The 17,172-nt window shown below is 33.4% G+C and overlaps 1 protein-coding gene and 1 long non-coding RNA gene across 2 annotated transcripts in view; both read left to right on the top strand.

The window, feature by feature from the left end:
- LOC306660854 overlaps window positions 1–17,172 on the top strand; it is a 610,682-nt gene that overhangs the window by 393,460 nt on the left and 200,050 nt on the right. The window lies entirely within an intron of this gene.
- Window positions 1–17,172, top strand: part of CPNE8 (copine 8) — a 199,266-nt gene that overhangs the window by 139,285 nt on the left and 42,809 nt on the right. The window contains exons 12-13 of the mRNA XM_079139378.1: window positions 7,786–7,839; window positions 8,850–8,911. Of these exons, the coding sequence (XP_078995504.1) occupies window positions 7,786–7,839; window positions 8,850–8,911 (116 nt within the window). The remainder of the gene's footprint in view (window positions 1–7,785; window positions 7,840–8,849; window positions 8,912–17,172) is intronic.

Genomic DNA, 17,172 nt, shown 5'->3' with positions numbered 1-17,172 from the left:
TATGCTTTAAAAGTATGGAATTTGCAAAGGATAATTGCTAAGGATTAATTAAGTTTACACACGCACACACACACACACACATTGTATATATAAGTTTAAAGATTTATATATGTATATCTATGCTATTTGATATATATGAATTATTGAACTATCTTATTTCTTAGATCAAATGGTATTTCTCTTCAAGTCATGTCATCTTTTAAATCTGTTTTAAGAGATTTTTAATTTTTTACTCTCTTTCTTACTTTAAAAATTCAATATGAATACACTTTTTCTTAAGCTGAAGCCTCTACATTTTGTTTTGCTACTGATGTCCCCACCTACATTCTAATTTTAAAAATGCATTTTACTATTGTCAGCATGGTATTATAAAATGAACTATGGTCTGAGTACCTTCCCTGTTGTTTAGGTGTAGCCTGAAAGAATGACAGGGAATATGTAGTCATTCAAGAAATCCAAGTTACTAAAGTAAACACACTGTAGTTATTTCTGCTGTGAAGCACCTTACCAGTTAATCACCAGATTTCTATTGAGCATATGGAATGTTTTAGCACTATTAATCTTTTAGTTTGTTATTGTTGTTCGATTTTTAAAACTTATTATATATGGGTATTTTTTATTTAATGTATATGGACAGCGAGATAAAAATATCTCAATATTTAACCAATGATAGATATTCTCCCCACTAAATTGACACTAAAATTGACCTTTTTTGAGAGTGGTGGAATATCCTAAAATTTAGACCTTCTTCCTGGGCTAAAACTAGTTGTATTTCATTCATTTATTAAATTATTAAAAGATATTTATTAATATTATCTATATTCCTTGCTCTGTGGACAAAATTCCAGTGTGTAATGGGAGAGGCAAACAAAATATGTTTGGTATAGTTTTATGTATGCTAAAGAGTAAATGTACTTAATGGACTCAAAATTATTATAGAAGGGCCAGACTCAACTCAAAAAAGCTTTTTAGTAAAAAACAAATATGGAGAAATGAGTCAATCTCTTCTATCTGGGTCTTACGAGAAATGAATATTGACCCTAAAGAGGCAATGACAGTGATATGGCAGTTTGTGAATGAGTAAGTGCCTGTTCTCTCTGTCCAGCCTCCAGGCTGAGGAGGAATGCCCCTGCATACCAGTTCTCCTTGCACTTGCTAGTCCCCACACAGCCCTGCAGAGATCAATAAACTTTTCTGATTTTTAGTTGCACACAGACCCCACTTTCTCTGGTTCAACAAAGCTTGCTTAGTGAGAAGACTGGTGCCACATCTGAGATGATAAAAGTGGCTAATAATGATTTTTTTTTAAATTAAATACCCTGTAAGAATTTTGTGCTCTCACTTCAAATATCAATGTTCTCTTCCTTTATATATTATCAATATAAGACATCAATCTGAAGGAATTTGAAGCGGGGAGCTATGTATTATAAACAAATACTTTTAGGATTTTAGTGGACAGCTTAGAGACCATACATTAGAAACTTCACTTTCTGCCCTCCTTTTCTTGGCGGCAACCAAGAAAAATTTTAACCATTATTTCTTCTAATATTCTTTCTGCCCTTTTCTTTCTCTACTCCCTTTCAGTATTTTAGCACACATATGTTGGTGTTCTTGATGGTGCCTTATAGGTCTCTTAGACTATTTTTTTCTTTCTTTACTTTTGTTTCCCAAACTCAAAAATCTCAATTGAGATCCCCAGTACCACGGGAAAAAAAAAAAATGTCAATTGACTAACCTTCAAGATCAAAGATTCCTTTTCTTCCATATCAAATGTTCTATTGAAACTCTCTAGCAAATTTTTCATTTTAGTTTTTTTTTTTTTTTTTTCCAGTTGAGAATTTCTATTTGGTACTGTCTTAAAATCTCAGTTTACCTATTGTCTTTGGTGAGACATTGTTTCATACTTTAATTCTTTAGACCTTGTTTCCTTTAGTTATTTGAATACATGTATTAATAGCTGACTTTAAGACTGTTTACTAAATGCTTTATTTGCAAGTCCCCAGGATAATTTGTGTTGACATCTTTTTCCTATGTGGTATATAAGTTCCTATTTCTTTGGATGTCTTATTTATTGTTGAATGCCAGAAATCTTAAGTATTACATTGTGGTAACATTCAAAATCAGGTCCCTGTCCATTTTATGCTACTATGTTAGAACACATGAGAATTCTTATTTCACGTGTTAGCTTCTACAACTGTCTCTATCCAAAAAGCATAATTAAACTAAAAAAGGATAATTTATAAAGAACAGAAGTTTAATTTTTATGTTTGGGAGCTCAGAAATCCAATATATAGATGCCAGTATCTGTTGAGAACTTTCTCGTTTTACCTTCAACATGAGGGAAGGTAGAAGGAAAATAGAGAAACAGCTCTGTCACACTCTTTTATAAGGGCATCTAATTCCATTTACAAAGGAGGAGCTCTTATGGTCTAATTATCTCTTAAAGGCCTCACCAATTAGCACTATTCACTATTACCTGGATTTTGGAAGGGATTCATTCAAACCATAGCACCCACATTTCCCAGAATAGAATTTGTGTGTGTTGACTGCTCCTTCTCGGCTCCAACAGTGTACAGCTCTGCCTTAGCTTTCATGTGCTCTTTGAGTGAAGACTTGAGGTCAACCAGAGCTAAAGGATTGGGGCTTCCTCAGGTCCCTCTTAGGCACATGGTCTTCTTGATCCTCAGCAGTTCATTGGAGCTTTTAAAGCCTCTATGAACATCTCATTCCCCAGATCTTCCTTTTGATTATTGCATCAACCTTTTATTTGCCCAAACTTGATTTATCACCTCTGGCAGACCTGCTGCTACATAATTACCACTGACTATTTCCAGTAAGTGCTCAGGAGACAGGACTTTTCCCATTGATCAAACTTCAAGTCAGGTCAAATAAAGATTAGTCCAATCTCCATTAATTGGGGCTTTTCCAGGAGCTTTTGATCAAGCCAGTTATTGACAGTTCTCTGAAAATGATTCTTTCTATTGAACTTCATACTCATTCTTTCCCATTCAGTGGCTTTTAGACTTAAATTTACACAGTTGCTGTGGTTGCAAGGTTGACTTACTTTCAGTGCTATAGAGTTTAGGAAAATGAGATTGGAATAGGGAAAGTGACAATGTCACAAAGTAAGACTCAACCTTTTTTCCTTAAATGATTGATCCTTAAGATTGGTGCAGGCCTTTGAGTTTTTTCAGATTCTTGGAGAAAAAAAAGAATGTTTTCGACATTTTTTTCCCCCTAGGGTTCTCTTTTGCCTTTATAGAGGAGCATATTTTCTGAGATTCTTACTCCACCATTCCAGAGGTGTTTCCCTAGTTCGTTCGTTTTTTTTTTTTTTTATTATTTAAAGATAATAATGCTATTACATTTACATTTTATATAACTAACATTGTTATCACTATTATAGCAGGTGTGTTGTTTTTTTTTTTTTTTTTTTTTTGGTTGTTGAAATTGTCCTATGGAACTAAATGACAAATTCTCATGTAATTTGATCACAAAATTATATAATCTGAGGTAAGTCCTCTAGACTTTAGTTAGATTATGATATCCTGAAAGCCAAAGAGATTAATATGAATGTTTGAAAAATGCTTTTTAAATTTTACTGAAAATTCAATCCAAAGATATAGGAAAAGTCATAATGCTAGATGGATGATTTTAGTTCACAAAATGCCAAACACATATTTTCAAAAAAATATATCATCAAATTTATTTTTTAACTTTTGATTGATTTCATGTTATTTTGTGGTTTCCCACATATTTTTCAATACTGTTCTTCTCAAACAATTCTTCAATTTGAGGAATTCCTCAAACTTCAAGGTGAAACCTGACCCTTCTACCCCTGAAATAACCTTCTACATAGTTAATGGTATTACCCTCAAGATGTGTCATTTTTCTGATGGTGTCCTATGTACTAATCATTGTATATTTTTTCATGTAAAATATACTCCAATAAGGGGTCTCTGAAATATTGAAAATAATTCAGTGAATGAATGGATGAGTCAGTTTGCATTTTATGATTTCTACCTATACCTACCAAATTCAGTTTATTTTATGTCCTACATTTTTCCTATGAACTATTCTCAATGGTACTTACTTAATGCAACACTACTTTTTGTGTAGATGATTTAAAATAGGACCCTAACTGTTGCCTCCACTTTATGTCCTTAGAACTCTGTCCTGCAAATCATTTATGTCATTCTCCCATGTAAAATATTAATTGAATAATGCACAGTCTCCCCAGCCTAGTAGTGATTTTAACATGACCTGCTTACCTTTTAATCTTTTTGTATATACCCTCTACTCCAGTCAATCTGTGCCATTTCTTTTTCCTCTTTCTTTTAAAAAGTTTTTTTAGTTGCCAATGAAACTTCATTTTATTTATTTATTTATTTATTTATTTATTTATTTATTTATTTATTTATATGTGGTGCTGAACCCAGGGCCTCACACATGCCAGGCAAGCATTCTGCCACTGAGCCACAACCACAGCCCCTGCCTTTCCTTTTATTAGAATGTTGTATTTATCAATTTCTTTTTACTGGAACCTTATTTAAATTAATATATCCTACTTCACATAATATTTATTCATAAATTTCTTCATTTTTCTTTCCTGTCAAAGGCTTTCTCTATACTCTGCACTGAGAAAAACTGAAGGATCCTCTCTTAAGGCACTTATGTATTTAATTTCCCCTATTTGATTGACAGTTTCTTTTCATTTTTATATTCCTAGTGTCCTCTGTGTTGTAGGAATGCAATAATATTTCTCTGTTGAACTATTAGTGAAAAATTCAACCTTATTCCACAAACCAGACCCTTACCAATTATTATGTATCAATCATGGTATCTGGTAGAAATTTCTAGCACTATAAAATAACAGGCTGATAGATACCTTAAATATTCATACTTTGGGTGATTTGCTATGTTAGTATATTTAATCTAGAATATAAAAGGAATGCCTCTCAGATAATACTTTCCTTTAGCAACCTATGATTTTTCTACAAAGCAGTCAATATTTTTTAGAACCTTAAATATTAAAAATCTCTCCCAAATGTGGAAGATTCAAATGGTTGTAGGTAATCAATATGCAAAATGATTGAGAAAAATATTATCAAAAAAGATTATCTTTTAAAAGATGATCCTAGTAACCTTTGCTGAGAAGTTTTGACCAACTGACTGTCCAGGAATCCTCCTGAAGATACTTATATCCCTTTAATTTCTTTGGTTTGTCTAATTGCTCTGGCTAGAGTCTCAAGAACGATATTGAACAGAAGTGGTGAAAGAGGGCATCCCTGTCTTGTTCCAGTTTTTAGGGGGAATGCTTTCAGTTTTTCACCATTTAGAATGATATTGGCCATGGGCTTAGTGTAGATGGCCTTTACAATGTTAAGGAACATTCCCACTACCCCAATTTTCTCTAGTGTTTTGAGCATGACGGGATGCTGTATTTTATCAAATGCTTTTTCTGCATCTATTGAAATAATCATGTGATTCTTAACTTTTAGTCTGTTGATATGGTGAATGACATTTATTGATTTCCACATGTTAAACCAACCTTGCATCCCTGGGATAAAACCCACTTGATCGTGGTACACTATCTTTTTAATATATTTTTGTATGCGATTTGCTAAGATTTTGTTGAGAATTTTTGCATTGATGTTCATTAAGGATATTGGTCTGAAATTTCCTTTCCTTGATGTGTCTCTATCTGGTTTACTCAAACTATCCCTGTTCGCTGATGACATGATTATATATTTAGAGGAACCTGGAAATTCCGCCAGAAGACTCTTAGAACTCATAAGTGAATTCAGTAAGGTAGCAGGTTACAAGATCAATGCTTATAAATCCAATGCATTTTTATACATAAGTGATGAATCTTCAGAAAGAGAAATTAGGAAAACTACCCCATTCACAATAGCATCGAAAAAAATAAAATACTTGGGAATCAATCTCACAAAAGACGTGAAAGACCTCTACAATGAGAACTACAGAACACTAAAGAAAGAAATTAAAGAAAACCTTAGAAGATGGAAAGATCTCCCATGTTCTTGGATAGGCAGAATTAATATTGTCAAAATGGCCATACTACCAAAAGTGCTATACAGATTCAATGCAATTCCAATTAAAATCCCAATGGTGTACCTTACACAAATAGAGCAAGCAATTATGAAATCCATCTGGAAGAATAAAAAACCCAGAATACTAAAGCAATCCTTAGTAGAAAGAGCGAAGCAAGGGGTATTGCAATACCAGTTCTTCAACTCTATTACAAAGCAATAGTAACAAAAACGGCATGGTATTGGTACCAAAATAGACAGGTAGATCAATGTACAGAATAGAGGACACGGACACAAACCCAAATAAATACAATTTTCTCATACTAGACAAAGGTGCCAAAAATATGCAATGGAGAAAAGATAGCCTCTTCAACAAATGGTGCTGGGGAAACTGGAAATCCATATGCAACAGAATGAAACTAAATCCCTATCTCTCACCCTGCACAAAACTCAACTCAAAATGGATCAAGGACCTCAGAATCAGACCAGAGACCCTGCATCTTATAGAAGAAAAAGTAGGTCCAAACCTTCAACTTGTTGCCTTAGGATCAGACTTCCTTAACAGGACTCCCATAGCACAAGAAATAAAAGCTAGAATCAACCACTGGGATAGATTCAAACTCAAAAGCTTTCTCTCAGCAAAGGAAACTATCAGTAATGTGAAGAGAGAGCCTACAGCGTGGGAGAATATCTTTGCCACTCATACTTCAGATAGAGCGCTAATTTCCAGAATTTATAAAGAACTCAAAAACTCTACACCAAGAATACAAATAATCCAATCAACAAGTGGGCTAAGGAAATGAACAGACACTTCACAGAAGAAGATGTACAAGCAATCAACAGATACATGAAAAAATGTTGAACATCTCTAGTAATAAGAGAAATGCAATTCAAACTATCCTAAGATTTCATCTCACCCCAATTAGAATGGCAATTATCAAGAACACAAGCAACAACAGGTGTTGGTGAGGATGTGGGGAAAAAGGTATACTCATACATTGCTGGTGGGGTTGCAAATTAGTGCAGCCACTTTGGAAAGCAGTATGGAGATTCCTCAGAATGCTTGGAATGGAACCACCATTTGACCCAGCTATCCCACTCCTTGGCTTATAGCCAAAGGACTTAAAATCAGCATACCACAGAGATACAGCCACATCAACGTTCATAGCTGCTCAATTCACTATAGCTAGATTGTGGAACCAACCTAGATGCCCTTCAGTTGATGAATGGATAAAGAAACTGTGGCATATATATACAATGGAATATTACTCCACCATGAAGAATGATAAAATTATGGCATTTGCAGGCAAATGGATGAAATTGGAGGATATCATGCTAAGTGAGATAAGCCAATCTCAAAAAAACTAAAGGACAAATGATCTCGCTGATAAGCGGATGAGGACATATAAGGGGGCGTAGGAGGGGTTAGCGTTAGGGCTAGGGTTAGGTTTAGGGTTAGGGATAAGGAGGGAGGTAAGAATGGAGGAAGGAGGGACTGTATAGAGGGAAAAGAGGGGTGGAGGGGTCAGGGGGAGGAAGAAAAATAACAGAATGAATCAAACAACATTGCCCTATGTAAATTTATGATTTTTAATTAAAATGAAAAAAAAGATACTTTTATAAATGAAAACCTGCACAGGAAGTGAAGGCAGCACGTCAACTCCATACCTTTTTAAATTTCAGTATAAAGCCTAATGTGCAAACAGTTTAATTGTTTATTTGCTTTTTTAAGGTGGTGAATCCAAAAAAGAAAGGAAAAAAGAAAAAATACATTAATTCTGGAACAGTAAGTCAAATTTTATGTTATTCATTAAGGATTTGAATTAATGAGTTATATATGATGTTTTTAATCAGACTAAAAGCAACTAAACCACTGAGCTTGTTTTACCTATGATTTTAATATGAAGGACTATAGCAAAAAAAATTTATGTCCTTGGTGGAGTGATTACAATGGATAATTCCTCATGAAAGTTAGTGGCTTCGTTTCCTGCCCTTTTTCTTCAGGTTTTAAGGCCCCAGAGGGAAGCTGAAGTTTTCTTCTGAACTCTTTGACCAGCAGAATCAGATCAGAGAATCAGGCAGACTTGAAAACTCTAAAGTGGTAGTAAGAAATAGTGTTTTTTCTAGGTTACACTTAACTATTAGGATTCATTTTATGGGTTATGAAAGTGTTCATTTATAGCACATTCTCTTTGAGATTGCCCTTTTAACTAAGCATAGGAGGGGGCCAAGATGAAAGTATCTGAAAATTGTGAAAATCCAATGTCATCCTATTTTGAGAAAAAAATATCCTGAAGATTATTTTCTAAGATTAACGGTTCTTGGGAGAAGCAAAATCTTAAGTTTTCCTCAAGTTTTCTCTTAAAGATTTTTATAAAGCAAACATTTAAAATATTAGGTGGACTTATTATAAAACCATGACAAAAACACACTTCTCTTCTGGTGTAGCGTAGCTCACTGATTTGTTTTTTAGTTTTAACCATTTTCCAACTCCCTTTCATCTTTCCTTTTATCTAAAATGGGAAATAACACAGTGTCCTTGTGGATAATTTTCATGCTGTTCTTCAAAGGAAGTAAATGGATCATAGAAAGGAGTTAGTTAATTTAATATTTTTATCCCTTTCCTTCATATAATTTTAAATGTACAACCAGTCCTAGCAGATTTTAATAAAGAATAACATCTTTAGTGATTTTTTTAAATGCTAGGAAATAGTATTTTAATAGTTAGAAAATGTCCATTTGGGGTTACAATTAGTACTAACAGTTAATTCTGTCTCTCTTGCTCTCTTTTTTAAGGTAACTTTACTTTCTTTCTTGGTAGAAACTGAAGTTTCATTCCTTGACTATATTAAGGGAGGGTAAGTCATTCTTTCAAATTATTTCATTGTTTAAACATTTCTTTGAATGTGTGTTGTGAGTGCTACCACCAGGTATGTGGGCGAGTTTGTACATTTTGATGAAGACCTACTGTATTTTTGTTTCAGACCTACACAAAAAAATGCATATACCAAGAACTATTACTTCTGGTTAAAAAAAAAAATAACTTTTCTCCAATCAAGAAAAATAGTTTATTATACCATTAATAGTTGTAGATAAAGCTATTATGTACACTTACATAGAATGTTTTTACTTGCCTAGCATATAGGACTTTTAGATGTACTTTTGATTGCTTTTAAAATAGAAGAATAGCTTGAGGACTTTATTTAAATATATATGCTAGTGGCTGGTGTTGTGACTCAGTGGTGGAACACTGACCTATCACGTGTGAGGCACTGGGTTCAGTGCTCAGCACCGCATATAAATAAATGAATAAAATAAAGGTCCATCAACAACTGAAAATATATATATGTAATATGCAAAATTGGTGAGGCTAATTTGACTGTTTAGTAAAGTCATGATGGATGACAGCCAAAGACATCACTCATATAAACCTTTTCCTCACTATAATTCAGCAATTTTTTTCCAATACTGATTCGCTGATAGAATGTCAACAGGCCAAAGAAAGCAATAAGGAAATGAGGGCCCAAAGAAGCAAAATTAGGTACTCAGAAAACAGAGAGCTGGCCCCTTTTTATTCTTTGTTAAGGAAAGAAAGTGAGTAAAACCCGTACCTGTATAAATGGGACTTAGGGGCTATATATGGGTATCTTCAAGCCTGTCTCCCGGATCTATGGTAGTGGTTTCAATAAAGTTAAAAGTACCAAATTAAAAAAAAAAAAAGTTTGCCTATGTATTTCAACATCTGTGCATATTTTTTTAAGAGATGAAAAAATAATAAGTTGAGCTTGTTACTATAGATTTTATTCCTATATAAATACATTCATTAGTAGCTATAGGTAAAGAAGAAAGAGCAATACAATAGATATCCTTCACCACATTCTTTATAAACTTAAAGTGCTTCATATATCTGGTTATATTTTGCATATCGAAATAATGATATGAAGTTTTGAAATGTTATATGTTACTTTTGGTGTTTATTTCTTTTTTCCTTTGTAAATGTTTGAATTGTGTGTGTGCGTGTGTGTGTGCGCATGTGTGTAAAATACCCAGATCACTTTGTCAGCAGTGCAATATCTAGTAATATTTTGGTGTGAGTCTGTCAGCAAACAATATTTCCTAAATTAGTTTTCAATATATCACTTTTACTGGTTGTTCATATTCTCCTTTTGAAAATCCTCGTAGCTAATCACAACAAATAGGTTTCTACAGTACATACAACAACTGTGGTCTTGAAAGATTCACAACATTCTGTTTTCTGTGGCTTATGGCCTCCAAAATTCATTTTCTGTTTCCACACTTCTTATTTCCACCACTGCCTGTGCACAGGATGTGCCAGGAGCTAGTGTATCTCTGCTTAGTAGATATACTCTGCTCCACGCTCTGCTCCAGTTGTAACTCCCTGAGTCCTTTATAGGAACCCATTTTTGATTTGTAGATGGACCCTGGGGGAAATGGAGCTTGAATTTCACCACATAATTAATCTACTGGACTTTTATTAATTTGTGTAGAATCATATAGCTATCCCTGCTTATCCATAAAACATGTTCCAAGATGTCCAGGGATGCTCACTGTGGATGTCTGAACCCTATAGAACCCTATATATACTGTGCTTTGCCTATATGTGTTCATATTTATTATGAAGTTAAATGTATAAAGTAGACACAGGAAGAGATTAACAATAATAACTAGTAATGAAGCAAACATTTTACAACAAGATACTACAATAAAAGTATTTGAAGTTTATGCATTACTTCTCAAATTTTCCATTTAACATTGTTTGCTGGTAAGTGAAACTACATAGAAGAAAACTATGAATTAGGGAGCTACTGTATCTGAAAAGAACATGAAAAATATTGTTTGTGGAAGTATGTTTAATAAATATATATGATATCTTTTAAAGATGTTATAATCATACATTTATATATTATTCATCACTGTAGTATCTAGTAATAGCACAAAGCCATTAATGTATCATCCCTCTGACAGTGGAATCCAAATCAACATCAGTAATCATTGTTTTATCATGTGACCTTATGTGTGTTTGTCCTGAAGAACTTGTTATAAGTAATTGGTCACAGAACTTCTGATTTTTATTAGTGATCTAGTGAGGAGATCTACTCTATTATGACATTCCCATTTTAGATAATAGGCAAATGATTTTATATATGGAGACTTGATTTTCTTGTGGTTCACAAGAATCTGATGTTCCAAAAAGATTAATTCAACTAGATCTTCAAACTCTTCCATGGCTAAAGATTCTCTTATTTATTCTCTTTGCCCTATAATTATTTTTATATTCTTACAGAAGCTTACTCTAAACTATTGACTTACTGTATAGTGTAATTTGCATATATGATAGCTCACATTTGCTGACCACTTATCACATGCCAGGCCCTGAGATAAGTGCTGAAAGGAAGCTCCCCCTTCTCTCCATGGGCCTCTCACCTTCTGTTCTCCCCTTTTTCCTTCTTCCTTTCTCTCCTGAGCAATATTCATGTGGATAGCATTCTCTTTTTTTGTTGTTGTTGTTATTGGGAATTGAACTCAAGGGTGCTTTATGACTGAACTACACCCCCAGTCCTTTTTATTTTTAGACAGTGTCTTGCTGAATTGCCCAGGCTGGCCTTAAATTTATAATCTTCCTACCTCAGGCTCCTGAGTTGCTGGGATTACTGGTGTGTGGCATCATACCCAGCAATAATATTCTCTTTCCAAAAATAATTACAATAAATAAGTAATTTACTTGCATTTATGTTTTGGTATTGGTATAATTAATATATGACATCTAATTACTACCAGTCAAAATGCAGTTGAATTAACATAGACTGAGAAGGAACGATGTCTTGGAATGCAAAATGTGTAAGGATTTAATTGTTAGATAGTTATGAAGACTTCAATGATATTAAACTGTGAGATATAGCCATTGGTCAGTAAACTGCTTCATAAAGTACAGATTACTTTAATTATACAAATTGGAAGAGTTTTATAGTCATTCCTTTAAGAAAATTCTTTATATATGAAAATAACAAATCATGGAGCCCTGAAATGGTTAACACCACTATTAAAATAATTCAGAATTAAGTGACTATACCCATCTCTTTCAAATATCTGAGTGAATGATTTTTTTTTCTTTAAAGATTTCCTACAGTCTTTCCTTTTTTTTTTTTTTTTTTTTAACATTGTATTCCTTTTGGGCTTTCTGCCCTTGCAGTTAAGAAGCTTCAATATCCAAGCATACAAATGAACTCTAGTGAATGAAAACCATATTAAAGCCATATTACATAATAAAAACCATATTACATAATAAAATTAAAAATTTTGGAATAATAATAAGCATATAGAATATAAGGAGTTACATTCATTTCAAATTAGAATTTGTTGTATTGATTGGCAATTATGTATCATTTCAATAGTGACTAATGACGTTTGTGAATAATATCAAATATTGTTCACAGAAACCTTCTGACATAACTGACAGTTCAGTCCCTTGCACCTGAAAAAAAATCTGAAATGTTTAACACCTCAGTGATTTTTAATATGCTTCATAATAATTTTTTTCTAAAACTACAGAATGCTTAAATTTCTATTGTATTTTATTAATGTTTATTTTCAGTTATTGGGGGAAATAGGTATCAAGACTCACAAATTTTAAAATACTGTATTTTTTGTTTCACATTGTAAGATAAAATGGTAAAAAGAAAAATTAGGTAAAGTGGGAAACATTTAGAGTTACATTAGGATCCCCCATAATCATACACTCTAGCAATAATCATCGTCGAAGACTTGATATTTACTGTTCCCTGTTTATTTCCTTATATATTACTATTTTATAAAAGTGGAATGTACACAGTTTCCCACATTGTTTTGTTCATTAAGTATATTGTGTATACTTGTTACTATGCCACTGCTTATATATCTACCTTATTTTAACAGATCCAAATTGTATAGCTATAGATAAATTGGTTTCAAAGCTTCCTGCTGACACATATTTTAGTTATATACAATGTTTTAAATTATAAACAAGGCTGTATCTAAATCCCAGGTGCATAGCATTTTGTGCACATCATTAAGCATGTTTTTAGAGTCACTGCCTAGAAATAATGTTGGCTAAATGGTATGTATATTTTATAGTTTGTACATATTTTTAATGGTATTGCTAAAAGGCTCTAGTAATTTATACTACTAACATCTGTTTATGAATGTTTATCATATCCTTACCCATCCTAAATAGTGTCCCTCCTTTTTTATTTTGCCAGTCTAATAGACAAATATTAAAAGTCACTGTTCATCTGTGAAACCTTTGTTTACCAGTCCCATGTTAAACCCACTGTGTCTTTGAACACACAGCTTTCAGGCCCCTTTTCCTCCACTGTCTCTTTCCTCAGTACCCTTACAAAGGACTAAGTATTTTCAACTGAGGACACCAACAGGAGGGCAGCTTGAAGCTACACTGCTTAGGTGAGCAAGGCTTCAGCTGCACCTCCCAGGTGCTCAGGCCTTGGTCTTGATGCCACTCCTCTTCAGCACACCTCTGGAGACTCTTCTAAAACTAACCCATCTGACCTTGCCTTTTAAAACCTCTGAGGACCTGGGGAACAATGAAACAAGCAAGTGCTTCAGGCTATGATCAACCAAAAAGTCAAAGTTGTATATTGGAGGTCATATTTATTAATATATTTGAAGATTTGTGGAATTCTCAAGTTTAGCTGTTTGAGGAGGTACCCCATCATATTTCAAAATAGGTATGATATTTTAAAAGCAATTAGTACTAATTACTAAATTCAGTTTGTTTTTTAGAACGAATCACAACTTTTAAAATCAGTGTTTCCTTTGTTTTTTTTTGTGGATTGTTTTGTTGCTAGGTAAGGGTAGCATCAATTTAGAGTCACACTCCTCATAACTTTTCTCATCTGACAGAATGGTGGGTTCTGCCTATGTTGAATCTTAATTGACAAAGTTTAAGGTCTTCCTAAGGGTGGGAAATCATCAAATAAAATATGAATAATAATAATTAAATTGGTACTTACTCTAACTCTGTTCCAACCAAACTAAAGTTAGTTGAGGTGCTCCTGAATTCACTTTGTCCTCAAGATTCATTTGATAAACCATTTATTTGAGACTGTGTTGGAAGCATGGGACTAGTGAAGGGGAGCAGAATGAGCCACTGATGAGGACCGTAGCAGTGTTGTTGATAGTCATAATTGGGATTAAACTCGGAGAAATATTTCAGTTTCACTTTAAAAAATTCATCTCTCTCTTTGTTTTCACAAAAAAAAATTAAATAGAAAACTATAAAAACATCAAGTGTTTTTTTCCTTCAGAATTCAGGTAGAAATTATGCAGAGTTAAGAATGAACACATTTAAATCCAAAACAAAATTGTCTTCATAGTCCTTTAGTATCTCTGCTTTCAAAGGAGCTTCCTTTTAGTTCTCATTCTTGGTCTCAGGCGTTCTGGGCTTGCCTTGCTGTGGTTTTAATTGATGTAGATATTTACATGAAAATATAACCTTGATTGTTTGTGCAATCAATCTGGTTGTAGCTTGTTATTTTCCATTCATTGTCTTAACCTCTTTAAAACCCTGATGACTGCAGTAGACAGGTTTATGGACTCCAGGTGAGAAGATGAGACAGATGCATTCTAAATTAGTGAAGATCCAGTTTTTATGCAAATATTCTCTGATATAAAAATCTGATTTTTAGACTTTTTTTATGGTTAAGCAGTACCATGATTTTCCTGGATCAGAGGATACATTCTATAACTTTTAAAGTTTTATTTTCTACATGGAATAATATCTAAAAGGAACTCTATTATAGAATAACAAAAAACACTCCCAGTTTCCCCTGGATTGTTGACTTTGGAATCATTATTTCTAGTTATATTATCTTAATCTGTGAGGTTATTTTGTTCTCCTTTATATATTTAAACTAATTTTAGATATTGAATGTCTGATGTAATTGTCTCCTAAAAGTGTTTATTTAGTAAAACTTAATTCTTGACTTTGAATATTTAAATTTTCACCAGTGAGGATAATGTCATATCCTTTCCAAATCACATATTGTTCTAACCTCTAAGATACTTTATTAGGTAGCATCATCATTATTTTAATTATTAGTATTTGTGAAATAGGTCTGTTTGTTTACACAGAATACACATCTGCATATTCCCAACAGCTCTCACTCTAAGTATCTAAGGGCAAAAATCACAAATTTCAGTTTGTTTGCCTGCCCTTCAGTCCTCTGTGCCTCTCAGGTCTTCCTGAATCTGCACTCCACCAACATGACTGAAGAGCACATACCCATGAAGTTTGCATGTCTCAGACTGGCAGAGGAAGGGGGAAACAGATCACAAATGCTATTGCATACTGAGAACCTGTGGAGCTACTGGAATTTCATGTCAACCTGAAACCTTGGTCTGTGCTTTTATCAGAATATTGAGTGTGTTAGAAAATCGGAGTTCTACAGGCTGTCATACTGGAAAAAAACAAAAAAACAAAAAACAAAACTCTCATCCACCCAACCCAGGTGAGCAATATGGCCTTCCCACGTATACCCAGTGGCTGCCAGTCTCCCTAGGTGTCATTTAATTGCCCATTCGTGTGTTGTGTCTCTTCATAGAGACACAATTTTCAAATGTTTTTATAAGGCTGAATACAAGGTAACCATTGAATAAATATGGATTAATTAGACAGTCATTTTAAGCATGACTTTCCACCTTTTTTCTGCCCAAATCTCTCAGTGTAATTAAAACATGAACAAATAGAACTTTAAACAGAGTGTGATAATTAAGTGGGCTGGATTACAAACTCCTGTCTGTCTCTCTTAGACCTTATCAGTTTGTGACCTTCCTCTGTCTCTGCTTCATACACACCAAACAAAACAGATGGACTAGGTTTTCGGGAATAAAAGGATAAGAAAAAGCATGCCTCCTTTTTTTTTTTTTTTCTTTTTTTTTTTTTAATTTTTTGTTTGTTTCTACCAGAAATTATCTCACTTAATAAACTTAATATCTTGTTAGTAGTTACTTGGAAAAAAGGCAAGATCAGGTTAGAATCATGAACTGCTTCTTTCACATCCTAACAGAAGGGAGCATAAGGCTGGTGGGGCAAGTTTGGGAAAGAATTTCAGAAAGGAGTAACTATTTGGTGAAGAGTCAGTACAGTTGCAAAAAAGGTGTTGCTGGTGGTTGAAACAGTGCATGTAGTGGCCATGAATTTGAATTTAATTATACAGTTCAAATCCTAGATTTGTCTTTTGTTAGTGACAAATAGAAATAAAATTAATAATGCCCCTCATCGATAATTCTGAGGATGAAATGGTATATGGTTAATACTCTATTAATAATAGCTATTATTTTTCTGAAAATATCAGTGTGTTTAAAGTTTCAACATATCTCATTTGTTCATCCTAACATTAGTGGTGATTGCCCTCATTATCAGAGACATGGAGAGAAAAAGATGTGTCCAAATTTACTACATCAGTAACTTTCTTGTGTAAATTGTTGTAGGATGACTCATGGGCACTCACTTCAGACATTCCTGTTCACCTATCTCAAGTCTTGATCTGAATCTAAAACTTGTTTACAATTGTAAACAAAAGGATTATATCCCATATAAAAGAAGTAAAATAAAAAAATCTTAGGAGGCAGGACAAAAAGATTCCTACATATCATAAGCTCATTTTAAAGACTGAAGTGAGTTTCTAGATATTGCTTATTTTGAAGGCAAGTTGAATATCAGTAAGTGCCTTTATCAACAAGCCCCACAAGGATTTTTTTTCCCTTAAAAATACTTAAAGCAAATGCGTAATGCTGTAAAAATGTTTGCCTTAGTTTTATAAAATTTATGGTATTATGTTGGATATTTTGCCTCAGGGAGCACATTTTGCCAGAACATGCAATACTATAAGGCTTTTTCCTAATCCAATTTCTTACTTGAAAACTAAATATACACATCTAGGGTTTTTTTATAGGCCTTCTTGTTGTGGCACCCAAGTGCTTTGCATTTATCAAATCAGTGGAGAGCTAAACCCTGCAGGCTGAATTGGGATAAATCTAATAAAAATAAAGCCATTCTGCCTTCTATAAAAATTCACAGAGAACATTATCATATCTCAACTAA

The sequence above is a fragment of the Sciurus vulgaris genome, assembly GCF_902686455.1.
Source record: "Sciurus vulgaris genome assembly, chromosome: 5".
NCBI lineage: Eukaryota > Metazoa > Chordata > Mammalia > Rodentia > Sciuridae > Sciurus > Sciurus vulgaris.
The sequence above is the reverse complement of the archived record's forward strand: the minus strand, read 5'-3'. Positions and strand labels throughout refer to the sequence as shown.